The sequence below is a fragment of the Ursus americanus genome, chromosome 17, assembly GCF_024610735.1.
Source record: "Ursus americanus isolate L20-20 chromosome 17, mUrsAme1.1.p, whole genome shotgun sequence".
NCBI classification, from domain to species: domain Eukaryota; kingdom Metazoa; phylum Chordata; class Mammalia; order Carnivora; family Ursidae; genus Ursus; species Ursus americanus.
This window is the reverse complement of record NC_142143.1, coordinates 17,808,649-17,834,037: the sequence shown is the minus strand read 5'-3', so window position 1 is coordinate 17,834,037 and position 25,389 is coordinate 17,808,649. Positions and strand designations below refer to the sequence as shown.

The following is a 25,389-nucleotide window of genomic DNA, read 5'->3' as shown; positions in this document are numbered from 1 at the left end:
ACGGAATCCTACTGAGAAGCATTTAATAAAGCAAAACATGAACATTAAATTGGCACAGGTGCGTAGATAGTTAATTTGCTCAGTGAAGCCATCACCGCTGAGTCCTACAGGATATTGTCAATCAGGGAATATGGAGAGGGAGGAGAAGAGAGGAAATCATGCTGACCAGCATCAGAGTGGCTGCTGTGTGCCACCGTTCAAAATGCTTTCAGAGCACACCTACGAGGTAGGTATATTACCATCACAGCCATCGTGTGATCTGGGAACGAAGGTAAGGAAACAGAAGACACTTCGTACAAGGTCACACGGCTAATACGTGGCAGAATCATGATCCTACATCCCTGAGCCCAAGTAAGGAAAAGAAGGAGAGAAAGAGCAGAATTAAATACATGGGTTAGAACCAAAAAAGCCCCAAAACTTCCCTTCCCAGGCTCCCGTGATCTATACTTACTTAATTATCCTGAGAGCTGACAAGAGGACTGAATATTCCTTCCTCAATGACCTCAGAATGCCTTTATACAGCTCAGATTTGAGGATTTTACAGCCCATGAAGTTCTCAACGCTACCTTCTTGAGCAAGAGCCTAAGACGAAGATGTGCCTCCACATCAACGTTTACCTCGCATAAAATTAGAGCCAGGGACGAAAGGCTTAGGATAAAACCTGGGATCAGCATTATTGTCCCATTTCACAGATGAGGCAGCTGAGGCTCACAGAGACTACATGACTTGCCTGTGATATCCTAAAGTTAGTACGTGGTAAGACCCATTCTCTGGACCTGTCCCTCACTAGCAGAGCTCTTGAGGAAAAAATCATTTACCTGTCGGGACCTCCGTTCCCTCATCTACAAAAGAGGGATGAAAAATGTCCACACCGAGTTGAAGATTGATGACCTTGTACATGCAGTGTGTCTGCCCCTAGTGAGTTCTTGATAAATGGCAGCTCTAGATAATGACGATTAGGCAGCAGGGGGTTGAGAATGGAAGGTTGCATTTAAGTCTTTCCCCTACGCACACACATACACACCACTCCTAAGAGAAAAACTCGGACCATCCCTATTTTGTTTGGTGGATCTTTCTACAAACTAGAAAGAGTCTCTACCGGCTCCAAAAGTTCTCTGTAGAAGGAGCTTGGGGACGGTTATTGCCTGGAAGAGGGACCTGAGCCACACCCGGGATGAACGGGAAAGTGTTCCCTGATCAGCTGGCAATGTCTGCTATGGCAGGAGAGGGGAGGTGAAGATAAATGTGCCCCAATTTGTGCCAATCCTGGCCTGTGTTCTACCAACAAGGAAAGAAGGTGACTGGAGCTCTGACGGGGAGCCACATGAGCTGGAGAGCTCTGGTGTACTTTCCTGACGTCGAGGGGAAATGGAAATAGGCTGTCGAATGTATATAGCAAGCAATGCCCAGAGGACCTCAAAATGCAGGCTCAGTGCATTTTTCCCGTTGGCTTTCTTCCAGACACTCTTCACACACAGATGTGTCTACACTGGCAGAGTAAGGAGCCTAAAGAGCGGCTGTGCCCGATACTGCAATGCCACCGTGGAGGTGAGGCCGGCAAGCCAGGCAGCTCCAGGGCCACACTCCTGGGCCTAAGTGTCTGTGAGGTCACAGGGTGCCAGTGGGGCCTGGGCAATGCCTTCCTGCAGGGGAATGGCAGGGTGAACTCTCTCCGCGGGGCCCAGGTCACCCCCTTCCCTGCATCCATCCCTCCCATGGTTCCCTCTCACTCTTAATGGTGAGCCCACACTCGACGCTCCCCCCGAAGGACCAGCCACTGCCTTGTGTCCGACCTGCCTCTTACCCTCTTTCTGACCCCAGAGTGTGCACGCTGGCCACTCCCTCCCTTGGAGCACTCTTCCAGATTCTCCTGGGGCTGATCCATCATTCAAGTGTTTAACTCTCACCACCCCCTCACCCTGCCATCACCACCCAGTTCACAGTGGCCTCCCCAGGCTCCTCCCACCTTGGCCCCCACCTGCTACCACTTCCTTACAGTATTTTGTCTTCCCAGCACGTACAGGTCCCTTTTTTTCCATTGATTGTCTCTTCCTGACTACACAGAGGTTGGGCTCCATGAGTGCAAGCCTTCGTGTCTTGTTCTCTCAGTGCCAGAGCTGGCTTGGCACCCATGGTCAGCCCTCGGTACACGTGTGGTGAGCAGATGGCCGAGCACCAGCCCCGCCATCACCTGCAGAAGAAGTCGAGCCCATAAGGGGGAGCTAATGCTGTTTATTACAATAATGGAAATTAAAATGTTATTTCCTTTGAGGAATTGGCACTCTGCTTGCGGTTTTAAAAGGCAACACGTGTTTTGTTTCTCAGATACCGAAGTGCTGCAAAGGTTTCTACGGGCCCGACTGCAACCAGTGTCCAGGAGGCTTCTCGAATCCGTGTTCGGGGAACGGCCAGGTGATATAAACCGTTTCATGAATGCCGAGCTTGGCCTGTCCTAAGTCAAGTGGAAAAGTAATTTTTAAAACCACTAAACCAAGAAGTGTTACAGTGCCAGTCACTCTTCCCAGAAAGTAAGAGAAACAGATCAGTTGCAGATCAGAACAGAAGGTATCTCTAGCAGAAGGAATTGGGGCCAGGGATGGATGGTGGCAGGGGTGGGGGTGGGGAGTCTGGGAGTGTGCCAATCGCTGCTTTCCTGCAGCTGACCACTTGACCTTGGATAACTGAAGGAGTCTCCCTCTAACCCCACTTTCCTCCTCTGGGAGGAGAGCAGAGTCCCCTGCTTTGATCTCCAAGATTTCTTTCAGGATGAAGATTCTGTGATACTTAAAAAATAAAAAAGGCACTGCCCAATGATTGCTTTTTTTAGCCCACCTCCAAAACCTAGTAAAACGTAAAGGCCCAAACTTAACTCCTCCAGCTTAGAGGCCAGAGCTCAACAAACAAAGGTAAAAGTAGCCATGGTTCACACGGGAAATTACAGATCTGTGCATTTCAGAAACACATCTAAAATATGCCCCTCTTGAGGGGCAGGAAAAACTGCAACGACGGGTGGGCTGAGGTGAGGCAAGAACAGGGTGAAGTGGGTACGAATTAGCGACCACAGCCCGTGCCAGGAGGTCACCAGCGCCTACTCTGGTGCACAGTGACCATTGCAAAGCCAACCTTGAAACGGCGGAAACGGGGAGGTGGAAGGCGGAAAGTCTCACGCTGCAGGGGGAGATGCGACAGGGCGGGGGGAGACACTGCTGTCTGAAGTCACAAAGCTGAGCGAGCGAGCCCCTGGAGAGAACGGCCAGCCTTCATTCTGAAGGTCGGTGGCTGGTCACACCATCCCTCAAGCAATGTTTGCAGATTCCGGTTCACCAATGACTTCCTGTAAAGTTTGAAACCCCGACTCGGAACCCCAAGCTTGTCACCGTTTGAAGCACCCTACCTGATACCACCAGGGCTCCCCTTTTGACGAGGAGTCCCAAAGAGCCACGTCTAGCAGATAGAATCTGACTTCAGAGAAGTCAGGCCATGACACAAAGGCATCTGGGACTTCTTTACAGAGGGGCGTGGTCCTAAATGCCCTCCGGGCCTGTCTTTGCTTGCAGTGTGCGGACGGCCTCGACGGCAATGGGACGTGCATTTGCCAAGATGGCTTCCATGGCTCCCAGTGTCAGTTCTGCTCTGATCCCAATAAATACGGACCTCGGTGTGACAAAGGTAAGTGGCACTTCAGCAGCTTCCTCCTGCTCCTCAGCCGGGATCCCCGCAGCACTGCAGCGAGGCCGTAGTGCAAGCCTAGTGCTGTGTGCCCCTTTGCTTGGCGTCTACCCACATCCCAGGGCATTTCTCAAGCATGTGGCTCTCAAGCTGCAGCCCACACCAGACTGCGGGGCCCCACCACAGAGTTTCTGGGGCAGCAGGCCTGGGGTGATATTGGAGAACTTGCGATTCTAACCAGTTCCCTGAGGGCACCAACACTGTGGCCCAAAGGACCACAGTTTGAAAACCAGTCTCTTAAGGTTTCCCCACAAACCTGAAGTGACCATGGGCTCAATAGCAACACACAGACTCACTCCCTACACTTCCAGCAATCCCCTTCTCTCTGCTCCCCCCTCTGCAAAACGTGTGACCTTGGGCAAGTGACTTCCCTCTCTTAGACCTCGGTTTCCTCATCTATAAAGTGGGGATAATATTAATAATTACCTCATAATGTTAGTGCAAGTTACAAATGGAAAGCACTTGCCTTGGAACAATGCCTGGCACCTAGAATGTAATACAAATACCCTAGCTCTTATTATTATGTGTGATTGTTGTTACTGTTGCCGTTATTCTAAGTTCAGTGACATAAATGTCAGGAAGCTCGGAGAACAAGCAGAAAGTTCCACAACACTAGGCATTAAAAAAAAACGCAGTTATTTGATCTTAGAAAATGCATTATGCCTTTTAAAATTACAACATGTGTATATTTAAGTAGATAGATACATAAATATATAGAAATAAATATAGATGTATATTTCTACACTAAGATTAGAACTTGAAAGAAAAAAATGAATAGATCAGAGCTGGCCATGAAATCAGGCCAAGCTGAAGTTAAATCCCCGCTCTGCAACTGACAGGCTGTGTGACCTTAGAAGTCTCATTGAGTCTTAATTTCCCCGTCTATAAAATGAAGATAATAATAGTACCCATGTCATGGGGTTTTGATGAAGTTAGACCATAATTTAGGGCCATAGCACAGAGCTGTACCTAGCAAGAAATCAGTAGATGAAGCAAGCCATTCTTACTACTGTCACTACTAACTCCATTCACTGGTTACAAGGCACCCAGCCCTTCCCCTCTCTCATCTGGTCTGATCTTCACAAGCACCTCTCAGGATGGACAGGAATCTGGACAGGGTCATGGGGGCTGACCCTACTCTACCGTTCTTTGTGCCGAACAAGGTTTCTGAGAAACAAAAATACAATTTTCTTCCACAGCCTGCCAACGTTGGCATTTTTATGAGGCCAACGGGGCAGGGTGCTGAGGCCAGGGGAAGCCATGGAGGTTTCCGCTCCAACGCCTCTCATCCCGGTCTGCGGCTGCCCACCATCCCACGCAGAAGAGCCTCCTCGTCCTTCTGGGCCCCTGTCCCTGGCAGATGAAGTCCTGACTTGCTTGAAAGTTTATGAAAAGTCTTTTGTTTTAAATCCAGCCATACTTTTCCAGCCCGCTCACTGAGTCTCTCTCTCCGTCCTGGATGTTGGCGGCAAGTACCCACACGAATTCCTCTTCTATCGCCCTCCTGGGGCAAAACCACAGAAGCCTTCCTTTCTGATCAGAGCCAAGCCCCCAAATCCTTGCCACCTGCCTTTAAGAAATTTTGCATCCTTCTTTCCACTCCCACGTGCATAGGAGCCTGAGTCTGAAGCACACATTGCAATTTGAAACACCTATCATCGAAAGCAAAGTAAACCGTTCAAGTTTAAAATGATCACAGGCATGCGGAAACACCGACTGACACCCTGACCTATGGTGTTTGCACGTGGGCACTAACAGACATGGAATTTGAAGGCCTAGGTTCCAGTCCCTGTTTGAAAACTTAGCAGCAAGTTAGGCAATGTGCGTCACCTCTCTGGGCCTCAGTTTGCTCATCTGGAAATGGAGATGATAAGAGTACCTACCCTCTGAGGCCGGTGGCTGTTTATGAGCTGGTACAGTTAAAGGCCGGCTCGATGCCTAGAACAAGGCCAGTGCACAGATACTGGCCGTCAGTTAACGGTGGTTTGCTGTGATAGAGAGTAAAGAACAAGTGTGTAAGCCCCATGTCAGAGGCCATGCCAGAGTGAGAAACCGCCTCTACTGATTCCAGAAAGTTGAGAAATTTCCAGACTAAGCTCTCCAACCATAAAGTAAATGAAGACTGAGCTCCTTGGCATCTTTCACACACACACACCCCCCACACACAGACATGCAAAGCACTTCTGAGACCGACTTCTTCCCATCCTTGATGGGACAGTCAAGCTCACCAAGCACTGTCTTGGGCACATGGAGAGACACCTGAGAAGCAAAGACACAGCTTCCAGAGCCTTCCCCCGGCTCAGCCCCAGGTTCTGCTCTGATGGGCACGAGGGGGGGGGGGGCGCTGAGGGGAGGTGGTCCCTCTCCTCCATGACCCATGAGCCCTATTGCTACGCCTGTCCCCTAACCCCCAAATGTCCCTCTTCCTTGTCTTCCAGAATGTCTGTGCATTTACGGAACGTGCGATAACAGAATCGACAGTGACGGGGCCTGCCTGGCCGGCACGTGCAGAGAAGGCTCTGCGGGGAGGTTCTGCCACAAGCAGACCTCCACCTGTGGGCCCTACATGCACTTCTGTCACATCCATGCCACCTGTGAATACAGCAATGGGACAGCAAGGTAGGCCTGTAGGGCACCACCCTTAACACCCCACGGCCACTCTGCCTCCTGTAGATAGACCCAGCCCATATCTCAACTCTTTGCAAACAAAGGCCTGTTATCTCCAGCTTCCAATGTGGCTTTTGTGGAGAAAACCTCAGACTGAGCTGGGTTCAAATTGCAGCACTCCCTGCTTTGAAACTTACCAGCTGTGTGACCTTGGGCAAGTTACTTAACCTCTCCGAGTTTCACTTTCCTCGTCAGGACAATAAAGATGATGCTGCCTACAGAGCAGGGCAGTTGTGGAGATTATAAAAACTCGATGTAAAAGCACTCAGTGCCAAGGGTGCCTGGGTGGCTCAGTTGGTTAAGTGCCTGACTCTTGATTTTGGCTCAGGTCATGATCTCAGGGTCCTGGGATCGAGCCCCAAGTCAGGCTCCATGCTCAGTGGCAAGTCTGCCTGATATTCTCTCTCTCTCCCCCTCTGCCCCTCCCCTCACTCAATCTGTCCCTCTCTCTCAAATAAATAAATCTTTTTTTTTTTTCAAAGCACCCAGCCCCAGAGCTAACACATCATGGTGCTCAGTCACGGAAACTATAATTATTATCACTACTCATGTGAAGAAACGAAAATGTAATCCATCCCTTTCCAACCCTTTATAAAAAGCCTTTACTTCTTAAGGCCATTAATAATAACTCCCCTGTTAAAGGCATCTTATAGGAAATTAGCTCTTGGTCATTAGATCACCATTTGTTTCCTTAATAGTGTCTAATATATGCACTGGGCTTGGAGATGGGGGAGGGGGAATGTCAGAGGAAGTTTTCCTCTCTGGAAACATCTCTGGTTCAAAGGCATGTACCCACCTGAAAAATAACCTGGGAAATGCAGAGAATGGCTGATAATCTTGGCCTCAGTTTTACATTAATTTACAATTGCACAGTTACTTACTTCCCTGTTTACGGTCTGTCTCCCCCACGAGACGGTCAGCAGCGTGGGCCCAGAGACTGTCTCTTCTCCTCCACCGTAGTACGACAGAAATGCATCTGCCTCGGGAGTGAGGACCTACATCCGTGCATAAGGCAAAAATCACAAGTTCTCAAAACTGTCCTTAAAACCTCTGAAATCCCTCACAAAGGGCTATCGACATGGGTCTGTATACACTACATCAACGTAGGGAAATCACAGTGTGGAACAGAGCAATCTACTTTTTCATGGGGGCACCACATAAAGTATTTTGTTCCTCATGGAGCCTTGCTACATGAAAAATGATTCTATTTAAATTCTTGTGAGGCACCCATGACTGAATTTGCAGCAAATGATGTGGGATGTGATGGAACCACAGGGGACGCGGCGCCTCTCACGAGGGAGTCACTGGATAGTGGTAGGCCAGATGAATGCACCAACGGCCCATTTGATAAAGTATCATGGTGGAATATTTTGGGAGGAGTGTCTCAAAGGGTAAGGAGTCAGAAAACTATGTCAGCTCATGGAATCACACACTTGAGAGTGTGGTGCTCCCAAAAGAGAAAGTCTGAGGGACCAGAGAAGGGAGAGAGGGGAGGTCTCACCTGATCATCATTTGTAAATACTTTACAAACTCCTAGAAGAGGGGCGCCAGGGTGGCTCAGTCCGTTAAGTGCCTGACTCTTGGCTTTGGCTCAGGTCATGATCTCAGGGTCGTGAGATCGAGCCCCACATCGGGCTCTGCGCTCAGCGGGCAGTCTAGCTGAGATTCTCTTTCCTTCTCCCTCTGCTCCTCCTCTCTGTGCGCTCTCTCTCTCAAATAAATAAAATTAAAAAAAAAAAAAACTGTCTCGTAGAAGAGACGGTAGTTGTTCTCTGCAGAACCACAGATAACAGCTAAAGGCAGATTCCAGCCCCATCAAAGCAGCAACGGCCCCGGATGTCCGGCCTCGCCAGGCGAAAGCGCACTCACGCAGGCTAAATGTTCCACGTGCTTTAATTTCCCTCGCTAACCTTCGCAGCTTTATGAGGGAGATGTCAGACTCATTTTCCAGACGAGGAAACAAAGTCTCCCAGAGGTTAAGAGACTCAGACTCATCCAGGGTCATAGGACTGCTAAGAGGTGGGGCCTGGATTCCCACCCAGGCATGTCTGACTGCAGACCCCCCAAGTGCCTGGGACCACCCTGGTACACTGGCTCCACCCACAAGGGCAAAGTGTCACATGTCTGGCCAGGAGCCGGTTCACCCGGGCTGGCCGGGCTTTTCCTGGGGGGGTGCTGCTTACATTTCTGATTCTGTGCTGATTTTGCGCACGTGCTCTTCGTTGCAGCTGTGTTTGCAAAGCAGGATACGAAGGGGACGGAAGCCTCTGTTCAGAAACGGACCCTTGCGCGGGAACCACGCCGGGGGGCTGCAGCCGAAACGTGAGTGTTGCTCTTTATTTCCAGGCTGCCTGGTTTCTTAGGAAATCCTGAGGGAAGGCCTTGCAAAAAGCGGTGTCTGAAGGCTTTTTCTTGCATGAAGCACATCTGCTGGAACCTCGAGTTTTAAAGATGATGCCCGCGCCTTCTGTGAGCCTCCACTTCCTAAGTCCGCATGCGCAGGGCGTGTCCCAGCACCACAGGAGCGGGGGTCTTTGGGCCCTTAAAAACCCAGCCTGAGAATCAGATATTGCAGATTATTAGTAAAAAACCAGTGATTCAAACGTTAGAGCTTACAAGAAACTTGAATGTCCATGATCTCATTTGCTTTCCCTACCCCACCCCCAACCCAATAAAGAATATGCTTATCCCCATTGTACTCATAAAGAAACTGAGGCTTGGGGACGCTAAGTCGACTTGCCCTAAGTTCTATTACTGGGGCTAGCCCAGGGATATAGTCCAAACCCACCGCTGCTTTTGAATATCCCCACCACCACGGGGCCCTCCTCACCTCCATTCCCTATGCACAGTTTACTAACTGGTCTCCCTGCTTCTTTGCCGGCCCACCCTGTGCATTCATTGTCCACCCACAGCCAGAGGGACTTGAAGCAGGTCGGATCATGTTTCTCCCATGCCAAAACCCCTTCAGTAGCTCCTCTGGCTCGGCTCGGAGGGTGAAATCAGGCAGGAATGCCTTGCCGCGCCCCACCAGGCACCCCTGGGGCTGGTCCCGCCCTCTGGACAGCCTGCCTGGCACCTCCTTCCTCTCCTGCTGTCCTTCAGCTTCCCGGGCTGCTGGTCCCCAGAGGTCTGGAGTTGCTACAGTGGTTAGGAGCTGACAAACCGAGGGCGTCGGAGGGGAGTGGGTTGGGGGAATGGGATAGGCTGGTGATGGGTATTGAGGGCAGGTATTGCATGGTGCACTGGGTGTTATACGCAAGTAATGAATCATGGAACTTTACATCAAAAACTAGGGTGTACTGTATGGTGACTAACATAATATCATTAAAAAATATTAATTAAAAAAAAAAGGAGCTGGCACTTCAGCATTCTAGAGACGGAGTTCCTGAAGTTTTGTAGCTGTGTGACCTTAGGCAAGTTACTTAACCTCCTCTCAGCATAGCTTCCTCATCTGTAAAGCACATAATGACCCGACCTTCCTCAAGCTGATGGCTTATACCAGCAAAACATTAAGAACAGTCCCCGGCTCCAGAAATGACAGCGATGTGCCTGGGGCCGGCCCCTAGCTGGCCCACAAGAAGCAATTCTGTTCTTTAAATCGTCTCCTGTTTCCTCTCGGTGCAAATGTGCATTTTAATCATTTCTATCGCACTCCATGCAAACACGCGTTTCTAGAAGGCACCTTCTCTTTTTGCTTTGGGAATCACGTGGCTGGACTGAGGTATCAGAGATCCGCTGCTTCTTTCCCCCCTGCAGGCGGAGTGCATCAGAACTGGCGTGGGGACCCACATGTGCGTGTGCCAGCAGGGATGGACTGGGGACGGCAGAGACTGCTCGGAGATCAACAACTGCCTGCTGCCCGGCACTGGCGGCTGCCACGCTAACGCGACGTGTTTGTATGTGGGCCCCGGGCAGGTAGGTGGGGCGACGTAGAGAGCAAAGAGGAACAGGACTCCGGCAGTGGCTCTTCCCCGCTGCACACGGCAGTACTTTGTCCAGAACTTACTGCGGCTTTTTAATCATTTGTGGTAGTGAGAAGGGGTTGTCACAACAAACCTGTGATGTGGGTACTATTTTTTTTCACCTTTTGACACTCTTCACCCCTTTAGCCCACCCCCACCCCCACCCAGCCTCTGGCAACCACCAATCTGTTCTCTTTATCTATGTGCTTGGTCTCGGTTTTTGGTGTTTGGGTTGTTTGTTGGTGTTTGTTTTTTTAAGATTCCCTATATAATTGAGATCGTATGGTATTTGTCTTTCTCTGTCTGACTTATTGCACTTAGCATAATTCCCTCCATGTCCATCTATGCTGTTGCAAATGGCAGGATCTCAATCTTTTTTATGGTTGAGTAATATTCCATTATATATATCACCTCTTCTTTATCCATTCATTTCTCAGTGGATACCTGGGTTGCTTCCATATCTTGGCTATTATAAATAATGCTGCAATGAGCATGGGAGTGCAGATATCTTTTCAAATTTGGATAAATACTCAGAAATGAAATTGCTTGAAGGTATGGTAGTTCTATTTTTTTTTTTAAAGATTTTTTATTTATTTATTTGACAGAGATAGAGACAGCCAGCGAGAGAGGGAACACAAGCAGGGGGAGTGGGAGAGGAAGAAGCAGGCTCATAGAGGAGGAGCCTGACGTGGGGCTCGAACCCGGAACGCCGGGATCACGCCCTGAGCCGAAGGCAGACGCTTTAACCGCTGTGCCACCCAGGCGCCCCAGTTCTATTTTTAATTTTGTGAGGAACCACCACACTGGTTTCCACAGTGGCTGCACCAATTGACATTCCCACCAATAGTGCATGAGTTTCCTTTTCTCCACATCCTCACCAACACTTGTCATTTCTTGTCGTGTTGATAATAAGCATTCTGACAGGTGTGAGGTGATATCTCATTGTGGTTTTGATTTGCATTTCCCTGAGGATGAATGATGTCGAGCATCTTTTCATGTACCTGTTGGCCATCTGTGTATCTTCTTTGGAAAACTGTCTATTCAGATCTTCTGTCCATTTTTTAGAAGGATTGTTTGTTGTTTGGTTATTGCATTGCATGAGTTCTTCATATATTTTGATATTAACCATTTACTAGATATATAATTTGCAAATATCTTCTCCTATTCAGTAGGTTGCCTTTTCATTATGTTGATGGGTTCCTTAGCTACGCAGAAGCTTTTTAGTTAGATGTGGCCCCATGTGTTTATTTTTGCTTTTGTTGCCATATAGGTTACTAGCATTATTCCCATCTTACAAAAGAGAAAATTGAGGCACAGAGAAGCTAAGTAATTTGCTCACATTGCACAGAAAACAAATCATGTTGTGAGATTTACACCCAGACAGTCTGGCTCCAGAGCCCCCTCTTAGCCACCTGACCACACTTTGTATTTCTGTAGCACTCTACAGTCGGTGATCACTTTCACTTAACCTCACGTAAGGGAGACTGAGGCAGAGAAAGCTACTGCTCGGGAACCAGTCCACACTGGGGAGGTGACGACGACTCTACTGCCGTCTTATGTCTCACCATGCACTTGGCAAACAATTGCATTTGTTTTTTGACTCACCTAAACTGCTAGATTGCATTTGAGAAAGACAAAATATGTCCTGGTCTCTGTATTAGTTTGCTAAGGCTTCCATGACAAAGTGTCACTAATTGGGTGGCATAGAACAACAAAACTGTATTGTCTCACAGTTCTGGAAGCTAGAGGTCCAAGATCGAGGTGTGGGCAGGTTTGGTTCCTTCGAAGAGCTTGAAGAAGAATCTATCCCATGCCTGTCTCTGAGCCCTGGGTGGTCTGCAGGCAATCTCTGGCATTCCTCAACTTTTCCACACATCATCCTGATCTCTGCCTTTGTGTTCACAGGCCATTCTCCCTGTGCGCAGGCCTGTGTCCAAATCCCCCCTTTTCATGAGAACACCAGTCATATTGGATTGGGGACCCACCCTTCTCCAGCGTGACCACATCTTAACTTATTACATAATAATAATCTTATTTCCAAGTAAGGTGACATTCTGAGGCTCCTGGTGTCAACATTTCAACATATGAATTGGGACTGGTCGGGACCCAGTTCAACCCATAATAGTGTCTATCCCCTCTCTGCTCTTTCATTCTGTGGATAAAGGCATCCTGATGTGGGAGATGGAGGAAGAGAAAGGTTTAAGAAATAAAATAGACTATATCTAGGATAGCCTTCAGTAGTTACTAGTTGGCTGGAGAACTTTTAGATATTCCAAGTAGGTACAAATCTTAATTACCATGAATATTTATGTAAAAAGACAAACCATGTTTGGCTCAATATGTCAGGGTTGGGGGTGCGGGGATGTGCTATCCCAATACCAAGTGGAGAGGATTAAATACCCATGTTCATAAGGTCTCGCCCTGCTGCATAAACGTGTATACAGGTGCTTCTGTATACATATGTCTGCATCTAAGATACACACATTTACCAGCCCCTGGGTGCCTCAGTCAGTTAAGTGTCTGACCTTTGGCTCAGGTCATGACCCCAAGATCCCCTCCCCCTTCTCGTGCTCACTCTCTCTCTCTCTTTCAAATAAATAAATAAAATCCTTTAAAAAAAAAAGATAAACACATTGACCTTATAAAGCACACATAGCAAATGATACTTACATTGTTAAAGATACAAATTCTAAGTAGAAATTCTATTCCTTTCTTCCCACAACTTCATGGGTTGTGGCGTATCGTGCTTCTGGGATAATGAGTTCAAAAAGAAAGTGCCAGGGAACTCTCAGATGAAATGTAACACAGAACGCGCAGACCAACAGCTCTGGAACCTGAAATATAACAAACAAAAGACATTAATTCGGAGGGTCAAACGGCTATGACCTCCGTGGCTCGTTTCTCAGGCCATGTGATGCCGACGCTAGAAAGGCACTTGTTTTCAGTAATCCCTTTTGTTCTTGGAATTATAGAATGAGTGTGAGTGCAAGGAAGGATTTCGAGGAAATGGGATTGATTGTGAAGCAGTAACTTCATGCTTGGAACAAACTGGGAACTGTCATCCACTGGTGAGTTACTTCGTTTCTTTTATCCTTACTTAAAAAAAAAAAAAAGTTGGGGCGCCTGGGTGGCACAGCGGTTAAGCGTCTGCCTTCGGCTCAGGGCGTGATCCCGGCGTTATGGGATCGAGCCACACATCAGGCTCCTCTGCTAGGAGCCTGCTTCTTCCTCTCCCACTCCCCCTGCTTGTGTTCCCTCTCTCGCTGGCTGTCTCTATCTCTGTTGAATAAATAAATAAAATCTTTTAAAAAAAAAGTTAATTGAGAAAGAAAGAAGGCTAGTTTATTTCTTATCCAGAACCTACTAAGGAACAAAATATTTCCTCTTCCCAAAAGGAGTCCCCAGGCAGAATATGAGTAGGTCTTACAAATGTCACTCCAATCCAAAGCTTGGAAGAACCAACATAACGATTGCCAGATAAAATACGGGCTTCCCAGTTAAATTGGAATTTGAGATAAATAACAATCCTTCAGCACAAGTATGTTCCAAAGATGACATAGGGCAAATTTATACTAAAAATTATCCAGACCTTCTCCAAAATTCATATTTAACTTAGTATTTTTTATTTGCTAAATCCGGCAATTCTATATCCACTAGATAACTGGACTCCCATTTTGAACGTCGTAACCTAACAGATTATTGGTGTGACCGAATCCACACGAATCAACTTAAGCAAAAAAGGAATTTGCAGGGAGTACTCCCACGGTAGCTCCGTGGGCAGGAAATACAAGTAGACTTCCCTAGGACCCAGAATCAAGACCCGAAGATGCAGAGATCAAGGCAGCCTCTTCCTCCAGTCTTCTGAGACTATGTGTTCTCTCATCTTACTTTTCTCTGTACACCTGTTTTCTCTTTGTCTCTCTCCCTCTCTACCAACTTTTAATGCTCCCCTTTGCATCTTGAGGTACACAGCTCCCTTCTCTTAGATCAACATCACCCTCTGCCCCCAGTGACACCCCTAACTTATTGGCAACTTATGTCCCAATTCCAAATCATAGGAGAAAGGAGCTGACCAGCCCAACTGGATCCAGGGGTCCACATATAAGCCAGTCAATGATGGCCAGGGAGTGGGGTGCCATATTAGGAACATGGTCGCCAGGGCCCACCCCTATGTAAGGGAGGCTAGTTTTTAAAGAAAAAAAAAGGGGAGATGCCCCACAGTATCAATTTCTTGAGAATCATGAGAGCACTTCATAAATCGGAAGGAGATTTGCTTCAGTACTTCTGCTTCATTTAAGCCCAGCCAAGCCCTGATGTTCCAAATACGAGAAGTTATCGCAACTGTCACTTCATTCCAAAGCATGGAAGATCCAACACAGAATTGGCAGATAAAATAAGTACAAGACACCCGGTTAAGTTTGCATTTCAGATACACAATGAATCTTTCTTCAGCACCGGTAGGCCCCAAACATTACGTGGGACTTACTTACACTAAAACGTACTCATTTATCTGAAACTCAAATTAACTGTGTGTCCTATACTTTGATAGGCAAATCTGCAAGGGATGAAAAGAAAGAATTTAATTGTGATTAAGCAGGAGCTGCACCAAACATGCACACAGGAGCCTTTCTTGGGGACAGGGCAGGGTCTGTGGGTCGCTCCTGCCTCTCTCAACCCCAAAGTCACAGTTCTCACCTTCGAGGGAGCCTGAGGGCTCACGGATGTAACTGGGAGCTATAACTCTTTTGTTAGGAAGGCAAACTCTCTCTTGTATCTCTGTTTTATCAGGCAACCTGTCAGTTTACTTCTTCTGGCCTCTGGAGTTGTGTTTGCCAGGAGGGCTATGAAGGAGATGGCCTTCTGTGCTACGGAAATGCAGCCGTGGTAAGTCAGCCAAGATGAACTCCTGTGCAAAATAAGGACAAAACTCTAAATAAATAAATAAATAAATAAATAAATAAATAAATAAATAAATAAAAAGCTCTTAGCTAGGATGCCTTTAAAGTGTTCTACCAGTCATGTGCTCCAGGAGCTCATACATGAAACAAGCTGCTCATTCTACTTGCAAACAGCTCAGCCTCGCTGTCCTATTGCCGGCTCCGCTCCCCTGGCCCAGGGCCCCAGTCTCCCGGCTCTCTGCCACCAACTCAGGTCCCACCTGCACCGCCCTCTGTCTTGGAGCAGCCCCTTCAAGGGGTTCCTCACGCATCTCAGTCCTTGCACCAATCAGTTTACATACTTACTATCTGGCAGGTATTTAGTAACTCATTTGATAACCTCACTACTTCCAAAAAGGAATTGAGGAAATGCTGAGATTTATTGCCTCTGTGTAAATTTGCATACAATAACTATTGCCATTTTCATGGTGTTTAATAGTTTTAAAATGCTTTCCCCTACACGAATGTTCATAAACCCAGCAGCAAGGCATTAGCATATTCATTTTTGAGATAAGACTTGAGTTCTGAGAGAGGTTAAGTGACTTGCCCAAGATCACACAGCTAGCAGAGGGCAGACTCAGGAAACGAACGCTGTCTATTTGAACTCAAGTCTAGCCCTTCCTTTATCCCACCTGCACCAATCACTGACCTACTGGCACTGTGGGTACCTTTTCAAGTCTTAACTTCCCCCAAACAAGTGTACGTTGTGTGACAGCAGAAGTCATCTTTGCCCTTTTGTATGCCCTCCCTTTGCTCCAACCTGGTGCCCAATATACGTGATCATTAACAGAGTCCATGGTGGAATGATGAAAAAGAAGAGTGGCTAAGACTTCCCGAGCATGTCCCGCAAGCCAGCCTCTATTCTAAGCCTTCAAAACAGTAACTTGTTCAAATTTCACATCGACCATCAGTGGGGGCTTTTATTATACCCATCTTACAGAGAAGAACACTGAGGGCCAGAGAGACCAAGTAACTTGCCTAAGGAATTAGGAAAGAGCCAAACCAGAATGAAAACCAGGGTGGTCTGGCTCCGTATTCCACCACTACTCAATGTGGGGGCTGTCATTGAGCTCTGTGACCCTCTCTAGGGTCAGGAGCCATGTCCTTAAAAACTAAATTCTGACTTGGAAGAACTTCAGGTGGTTGTTCGAATAGAGAGGATAACGGAGCCGCTAAGCATGAAAGAGCCATGCAGCTCTGGCAACATGGAAATTCAACTACTGGCCGCCTTTCATGTCGGCCGGGAAAATGAGCTGAGCCAGCCCCGGGACGGCTAATCGCGTGCTGCTCAGACGGGCGCTGTGATGATGCTTATTCACTGTTCCTTCTCTCGTGTTCTCTCTGATCTCTCCCTCCCTCCCCTGCACGACATGAATAAGGAATTGTCATTTCTCTCCGCGGCAGCTATATTTAACCAGTGGATAAACGTGAGTACCTTTGTTGGAACTTTGGAAATGTATATGATTTTAGAAATTTGCAATACATATACCACAAAACTGAAAGCGCAGCTGGTAGGAAGGAGGGAAGGCAGTTGTCTAGAGCAGTGGTTCTCCACCTTGACCGCACTTTAGAATCACATGGAATACGTGGTTTAAATAGCCATGCCTAGGCTCCCGCCGCAGACACTCCGACTTGATTGGTCAGAGGTGTACCCTGCACATCAGTGCATCTTAAAATCTTCCCAGGTGATTCTAACACACAATCAGGGCTAAGAACTTCTGGTCTAGGTTAAGCTGGAGGGGTCAGCTTTTCAACTAATCGTTTCATTCATCGAGAGGTCTTTTTTAAATGTCAACATAAATCATTATTGCAATTCACTGAGTTGGATTTGGGGTTTATAGTTGTAATCTGGAATAATCCACGTGTGTTTAGCTCTCAGCCCAACGTGCTTCAAGGAACTTCTTCCTCTCTCCTGGAAAGTTCTATGAAGAAGAGTCCAATCCCCACTATACCCAGTTGTCTTCATCTCTGTCGTCTTTGCAGGAGTGGGCCAAAGCGCCATCACAACCACTGGTTTATCCCCTTTGAGTAGATATACGCCGAGATAGGGAGTGTGTAGTCAGCACCCCTCTGGGACAGCTCCTAATTGCTTCTATATGCAGCCTCTCTGCCCCACCACATAAAAGAGCAGGGACTGAGAGTCCTATTGCACATGCTGATTTGCATATAGACTAGGCCACATGCGTAAGCTTGCCCAGTGGTGTAGTGGACCCAGCTCATCCCAATGCACGAGGACACATCTTCCCCAAACTTACCTTCAGTGCTGTCATGTTCACAGCTTGAAATCAGCCATGGTGGGAGGATGTACAACATGACAACCAGGGCTTTTTGTTTGTTTTTCCTGGAATCAGTTGTTAAGCATAAGCACACCACTTCTATCCAGAACTAGCTCTAGGTTAGAACAAAAAGTAGGTCAGGTTTGATTTCAGGCCTCCAGTCTGTCCCCCATGCTGAAACTCTTCCTGTTATCTTCCCACCATCCTTTTTTTTTTTTTAAGATTTTATTTATTTATTTAACAGAGAGAGAGACAGCCAGCGAGAAAGGGAACACAAGCAGGAGGGGTGGGAGAGGAAGAAGCAGGCTCCCAGCGTAGGAGCCTGATGTGGGGCTCGATCCCAGAATCCCAGGATCACACCCTGAGCTGAAGGCAGACGCTTAATGACTGAGCCACTCAGGCACCCCTCTTCCCACCATCCTTATTCCTAGGGCATCCAAGGGTCCTTAAGGTTCACGCACCCACACGCATGATCATCAAGACTATTCTCTGGTTCTTTGTTTAGACTAAAGGGTAAATGACTGATAATGATTCAAAGTCTGAGCAGGGGATTGGGGAAATTTGCCTTTTGAGAAGCTTATACATTTAAGTAACAAGAATGCATCTCAGAGGAGAATATGAGGCACCAGCCAATGGGTGGGAGGGATTTGGGAAAGGGGTCCCTAAGAACCTTTCCAGTATCCCAGAAATTACTTCCCCTGGGAAACTGTCATCTCTGTCAAGCATTCAGTCCACCCTCTTTGTCCTTTAACATGAGTCAGGCCCGCTTTCTTTTCTCCTGTGATTCAGAACGCTTCTCTACAACCCATGCTGTCAGCCGCCTCAAACCTCACTGTCCTCGCGCCTTCCCAGCAAGCTATTAAGGACATGGATCAAGATGAAAAAACCTTTTGGTTGTCGAAGAGCAATATTCCAGCCCTTATAAAGTAGGTATTATGTATTTTATTCTTCGTGCTCTCTTACTGGCATCCGTGTGAACAAAGTTCAATAGAGGGAAGCCACATAGTCCTTGAGATCCATAGAACTCAGCATGTTCTAGAACGCTCCTCACCTTCCCCTGGGATGGTAATAGTTAACTTTATTGACAGCCACCTCTGTGCTAACTACCTTACGTGTAACTCACTTCATCCTCCCAACAACCCTATGAGATGGGCATTAAAATTACACCCATTTTACAGATGTGTAAACTGAGGTGTGGGGTGATTCAGTAACTAACCCAAGGCTCCATGGCTGATAATCCCAAGGGAAGAGTTTGGCTCCAGAGCCTATTTTCTTAACTATTCAATGATACTCCTTCATGCATTGATATGTCATGATAGCCCTTCTGGATTGTTGTTTTAGAAACCATGTGCTGCTGGGCATGTACGGAGTGGCAGATCTGCAGGCTCTGTCACCTTCGGACATGCTGGCAACGTCTCTGCCCGGCAACTTCCTTCACCTGGCGAAGGCGGATGGGGTAAGAGAGCGCTGTAATTTGTTAAGTGGAGACGTGCCATCTATGTTTGTGCTGGCCACTTTTAAAGTTCGCATTATGGAAATTTCCAAACATGAGCAAAAATAGACCAAGAATAGAGCTTTCATGTAGGCACCCAGCCTCAACAACTGTCGACATATATTGGTACACACGCACACACACACTCACACGTTACTCTGTAGTAGTGGTGCTGTAAAATGTGGCCGTCCACCCACAGCTTGGCCACAAGGCTCTTCTCGACAGACCACAGACTGATCCAGAAAGGCCAACCTTTCCCTGGTTCTGGGTAAAGGCTGCCCAATTTCACAACTTGGGCTATTCGAATATGAGTAACTAAAAGCTGGTTACCGGTAACCTACTAATTGAGTCATTACAGGTTACTAACATTTTCTCTCAAGGTGGAGTCAGTCCACCAGTCTTGACTGAGCACCTACGATGCTCCAGGCACCGAGTGCTGGAGTCAGGGCAGTGGCACAAGCCAGAGCCACAGCCGCGCAGACACCCAGCTTCGGGCCCCCACCGCCGTGGGTCTGGACTTGGAGTCCATCTTTAATCGGGGAGCTTGGCTGTCTTGCTGCATATGCCAGTGTTTGAAAGCTCTTTCTATGAGTTGCACAGGATGAAAATGAAGATTTTACTGGAACGTGAGAACTGCTACATCAGTGGACCGTGGACCACTGCCAAAAATGTTTTGGAATTACTGCTCTGAAACATTTTTTCCTTCCCACTCATCAGGGGGAGCGCTGTGGAAAGGTCTATGCCAAGCATTACTGGAATCTGTGTGCCTCATTAGATCATTCTATGTAGAAAGCAGAAAAGAGTTGCATACAGTTCCATGGATTCTTTACATAGTATTGTTCTAATTCTAGTGCATTACGTACCTGTATCAGACAATGGGGCTGTATTCCGTCAGTGTTTTAAATTATTGATTGCCTTGGCAAGCATGAGCTGAACACCCACCCTGGGCAGGCTTATGCCGGGTTCGATACATTCAGAGACAAACCGACAGTACCATTGACCTGGGGTTAGCTACCAATGACATATTTTTAATGAGTTCCTAAGTCTGATATAAATGTCTCCCTTTAACCAAAAGAGATGTGCAAGGTGGCCAGAATGTTTTCTCCAGGGCCCTCTGCTGATATGACTTGGAAACTGTCAGGATGTGACAAGTCCGCTTCTGCACCGAGGGTCTCAGGAGGCATTTCAAATAAAGGGTAGGGGTGGGGAGAAGAAGAAAGGAAAGTAGAGACAGTGGAGCCCCGCTGTGTCGTGCTTGGTTGGTGGCTGGGTGAGTGTGTAGGTTGGATAACCAGTATTCTTGAAAAGGTAGCTGGATTCTGATCAGGAAAGTCAGGTACTGTCCGTATGAGTTTGCTAGGGCTGTTGTAACAACGTACCACAAAGCGAGTGGTTCCAACAACAGCAAATTTTGTCTCATGGTTCTAGAGACCAGAGGTCCAAGATCAAGGGCCAAGCAAGGTTGGCTCCTGAGGGCTGTGGGAGAGATATTCCAGGCTCTCTCCTTGGCTTGTTGATGGCCTTCTTCACGCTCACACAGGGTTCTCCCTGTACCATGGTCTGTGTCCAACTTCCTCTTCTTATAAGAATACCAGCCATGTTGGAGTCGGGCTGACTATAATGATCTCATTGTAACGTGATTACCTCTGTAAAGACCCTATTTCCAAATAAGGTCCCGTTCAGAGGTACTGGGGGTTAGGACTCCAGCATATTAATACTGAGGACACAATGCAACCCAGAGCACCGTCTACAGGGTTTTTCAAAGTGCAGGATCGCTTTGGTGGTCCTCATCCAGCACTCTTTGAATGAAGTAGAAAAGAGCAGACCTGGTCTTCAGGGGCCTCCCTGATTGTGTGTGTGTGTGTGTGTGTGTGTGTGTGTGTGTGTGTGTGTGTGTGTGTGATACCTAGTGTGTCACAATTTAAAGACATTTCTAACTTCGGGCCATAGTCAAAAGTGTGAAAGTCACTACTGCTTGAAAAGTATAAAGCCCAGGGGCGCCTGGGTGGCACAGCGGTTAGGCGTCTGCCTTCGGCTCAGGGCGTGATCCCGGCATTATGGGATCGAGCCCCACATCAGGCTCCTCCGCTATGAGCCTGCTTCTTCCTCTCCCACTCCCCCTGCTTGTGTTCCCTCTCTCGCTGGCTGTCTCTCTCTGTCAAATAAATAAATAAAATCTTTAAAAAAAAAAAAAGAAAAGAAAAGTATAAAGCCCAGAAATAGGTTCGATCCCTGAATCTCCTGCCCTGTGAGACTCACCTCCCCACTGTGGTTTGCCTTTACAGAATATCACGATCGAAGGAGCATCTGTCATTGACGGTGACAACACAGCCACGAACGGCGTCATACACATCATCAACAAGGTACACACTCGCAACCTCCCACACATACAGCATCTCTTCTGACTTCGTTGATTTGTCCTCCTGCACAGTAGCTGGGCGGGGAGGGCGGGGGTGTGGAAATACCTACTTCTAATGGAAAAGTGACCTGCGTCGTGCTCCATGACGTTAATGTTAAAACTGCTTAGGGGTTCTCTGCACCCAGTCGGACTCAGTTCTTACTTAGCCCATATTCGGCAATGGGCCCTACATCAAGTGTGGCCACATAGAGTATTTTTCTTATTTATGTGAATATCTTAATCAAGAACTGGAGGAGAGGCAAGTGGTTATGTATTATTTTCCCTCTCCCCTTTCTGCATTATTGCACCCTAAAAAGATGGGGTAAGGAAGGCCTAGGAAAAAAATAGAAAAGGGTAGAAAAGGTATTTTGAGATTTTCATTTTCTTCTAGGACACAATGCAACAGTATTCAAAGGTACGAAATTTTTAAAAAGTATAGCGGGGAAAGGGGGTTTTAAGCTATCCTATAATTTTCAGTTACTATATTAGTATTTTCATTGAAAATTAAGGTTAGAACTTAGGGTATATTGGGAACTTTTGAAAGGTGGAAGATTGGAAAAGACAATTAACTAATAGGATTTTTAACTAAAATTACCCTCACTTGGCACTTATATACTTACTTTTGATTTTAATTTACAGAAAAGGTCAGCTATTTCTGTGCAGAAAAAAAGAGGCTATTTGTAAGACTCCCGGGTGCAGTATTTTGCAAAAATCTTGCAATTCCCTTCTATTGCCAAGAAACATTAAGAAAAACAACATTTTTTTTTAAAGATTTTATTTATTTATTTGACAGAGATAGATAGCCAGCGAGAGAAGGAACACAAGCAGGGGGAGTGGGAGAGGAAGAAGCAGGCTCACAGCAGAGGTGCCTGATGTGGGGCTCGATCCCAGAACACCGGGATCACGCCCTGAGCCGAAGGCAGACGCCTAACCGCTGTGCCACCCAGGCGCGCCGAAAACCAACATTTTTGAGCAAGTGATCACTTGCAAGGAACTATGGGTTTATGACTTCTTATGATGCAAATGAACACTGGTTATCAAGGGTATTTTTCTTCTTTGATCCTGGCTTTCCTACTAAAACTCTTTTTAAAAAACATTAAATTACCTCTCCTCATTTACATTTCTGATGGCCACACCTTGTTAGTACAATGGCCCCTCAATCCATCTTCTGTCCTAAACGTTATTATCATGGAGCCAATTCAGGTCTCACCTCCTCCTGGAAGCCTTCCCCGATTCCTGCAGCCCATAACATCAAGGAGGGCATACAGAATCCGGGTACCGGCCCATAGCAAGCTATGCGAACTTGGACAAGTGACATAACCTCTCTGGGCCTCATTCTTCTTCCCCAGGGAGAATGAAACAACACCCTCCCTCTTGATGCCTGCGTAGCAGGCCTTCTCTCAATAAATGTTGGTTTTACTCCTTTCTCCCTCTTCTGTAATTTCATGGGGTTTAGGGGTGTAGAACTCATTCGGCACACAGTGCTTTCTTGTACTGATAGTTCTTCCTTGCGGTATAGTCCCAGACCCCCGCATGATGGCATGTCCCGGGGGTGGGGGAGCTGTGCCTCTGTGTCCCTCGTCAGCACTGGCACCTGGCCTTATACACGGTAATAGTAATAACTGGAATGATTGACCGCATGGTAGGTACCAGGCCCTGTACAAAATATCGTGTCACATTATCTCGTGTGATTTTTACCACAACCTTAAGACAGTAGATGCGACTGTCCTTATTTCACAAATGAGAGGAGTAAGCCTCCTCAGGGTTAAGTAACTGGACTGAGGAGGAAGTGATGTGACCACCAAAGATTCCTAGATGCCTGTCCACTAGTTCAAAAGGACCTCCTCCTCCTGCCCTTGGACACTGTGGTCACCTTGCCAAGGCCACCATGAACACGTGTGTGGGTCATGCCCTGCATATCGGTGCCTGTCCCAAGGGTGGTGTGGGGCTAACCCCCAGTCCACTTCACTCCCCAGGCTACGCATGCCCATTTGGTGTTGCCAACTGTCAGAGGAAATATACCCTTTGTTAAATTTGCAGAGGCACTCTGGGGACTAGCAGTGGTCCTTATAATCGCATCTTGTCATGTGACATGACCCTACTTACCGGAGGGCAGCAAGCCCTACAGACACATGCTAACAGAATTTGGGGGCTTCCTTTCCCAGGTTCTGGTTCCCCAAAGAAGCCTAACTGTCTCCTTGCCAAACTTGATCACCCGGCTGGACCAGATGCCCGACTATTCCATCTTCCGGGGCTACATCATTGTAAGTACCACGTTCTTTGCACAACCCGCTGGTTCGGGGTTCCTGCCCAGGGAAATCCCTCACGCATTCTTGTCTCTTGCCATCGCAGCAATATAACCTGGCCAGTGCGATCGAGGCAGCCAACACCTATACAGTGTTTGCTCCAAGCAACAACGCCATCAAGAGTTACATCCAGGAGAAGAAGGTCGCAACTCTAGTAGGTATTGGGAACGACAACCAGGAAAACTATTTTCTGAACATTCAAAGTCAGCATTTTTCAATCCATCTGTCATGTACCATTCCAGTCTCATCAAAACTTCCTTGTCTGTGTCCAGATGCTTAAAGTAAACTCAGAGACTTTCTCCCCTTCTGTGTTTCATTCACACTCCCGGAAACACACACTCAGGCCCCTACACAAGGATGCAGGTGTCCCAGGAAGCTGGAAGGATCCTCCTGGTCGCCCCCCATTCCCACCCTCACCTCCCTGGTCCTGGGCAGCTGGCATGCCAGCAGCAGAGATGAGGAGGAAGTGGGTCATCTCTGTCTTCCTCCTCTTCTCCCCTCCTCTATCCTCCCTGATTCCTAACATCTGGGGCTAGACAGTCCAAATTTGTCAGAAGAGTTTGTCAAAGAATATAAAGCTCCAATCATGCCACTCTGTGCCTCAAAACCCTTGGGGGATCCCCATTTCTTGCAGGACTGAGTTCAGACTACCTGCCCAGGTATTTCAGGCCTCCGTCAACTGGCTGCCATTCATCTTCTATTCAGTGGTGGCGCCAGAATTTTCACTTAGGAGCCGGGGTTGCCCTGCTCCCAGCCCCGACCCCACAATGGGAGGACATGTTTGAAGCTGTATTTGCACAACAAACACACTGTTTTCCCTTAGATCTTCAAATCAGGTGCCTGAGACGGAGATGCTAATGAAATGTGGACAGACACTTGAAGTCCCTCTAAGCCATCCTTGGGCCCACCTGTTCTCTGCAGAAACCCCATGGTCTAACCAGAATGACCGTCTCAGAGACCCTAAACAAGCCAAAGGCATTTGGTGCCTTGGTTCATATCTGCCCACACACGCAGACACACATGTGCACATGCGTGCACACACACGCACACACACACGCGCGCGCACAAGAGCACGCACACACTGCCCCCTCAACCAGGAAGCCTGCCCTTCCGCCTTCACTACCTCCAGAATCGCCCCACCCATTCCAGTCTGACCTCCTCGGGGAAGCTGGCCCACCACCCGAACCAACAGGAAATCTCTCCTGCCTCTGAGCTCCCAGCGTTTGCACGCCCTTCAGCATCTCTATGGTGTGCTGAGTTGGCCTTAGCTCGCCATGGAGATTGTAAAGTACGTGAGGGCAGGGACGGTGTCCTCTACTGTCGGAACTGACACGATGAACAGGCAGGGCTCCTGGGAGGGACTCAGAAATCACCTTCCCTTTGTCTCCCCTGCCCTGCCCCAGTCCCTGCGAACCTGTTCCGTGGAAAATATTCTTTACCTGCCTTGGGATGAATCTTCAGGCAATCCCACGGCCTTTCTGTTTCCCTCGAGAGTCCTAAGATCATTCGAAGTCACAGTCTCAATTAAGTTAAGAAAAAAATTCCAGCTCCTGTAATAATGAACACCTTGAATTGGATTTAAAGTCACCTCTTCTGTGTCCGTTCCCTGCTGGGGCTTTGTC

At 47.6% G+C, this 25,389-nt stretch overlaps 1 protein-coding gene across 1 annotated transcript in view; it reads left to right on the top strand.

Annotated features, from left to right (window-relative positions):
• The window catches only part of STAB2 (stabilin 2), a 144,793-nt gene that overhangs the window by 56,486 nt on the left and 62,918 nt on the right, over nucleotides 1-25,389 (top strand). The window contains exons 20-33 of the mRNA XM_045779460.2: nucleotides 1,462-1,548; nucleotides 2,326-2,412; nucleotides 3,558-3,669; nucleotides 6,168-6,348; nucleotides 8,625-8,718; nucleotides 10,153-10,311; nucleotides 13,331-13,426; nucleotides 15,147-15,242; nucleotides 16,675-16,722; nucleotides 18,361-18,497; nucleotides 18,913-19,027; nucleotides 21,349-21,426; nucleotides 23,627-23,725; nucleotides 23,814-23,921. Of these exons, the coding sequence (XP_045635416.2) occupies nucleotides 1,462-1,548; nucleotides 2,326-2,412; nucleotides 3,558-3,669; nucleotides 6,168-6,348; nucleotides 8,625-8,718; nucleotides 10,153-10,311; nucleotides 13,331-13,426; nucleotides 15,147-15,242; nucleotides 16,675-16,722; nucleotides 18,361-18,497; nucleotides 18,913-19,027; nucleotides 21,349-21,426; nucleotides 23,627-23,725; nucleotides 23,814-23,921 (1,497 nt within the window). The remainder of the gene's footprint in view (nucleotides 1-1,461; nucleotides 1,549-2,325; nucleotides 2,413-3,557; nucleotides 3,670-6,167; nucleotides 6,349-8,624; nucleotides 8,719-10,152; nucleotides 10,312-13,330; nucleotides 13,427-15,146; nucleotides 15,243-16,674; nucleotides 16,723-18,360; nucleotides 18,498-18,912; nucleotides 19,028-21,348; nucleotides 21,427-23,626; nucleotides 23,726-23,813; nucleotides 23,922-25,389) is intronic.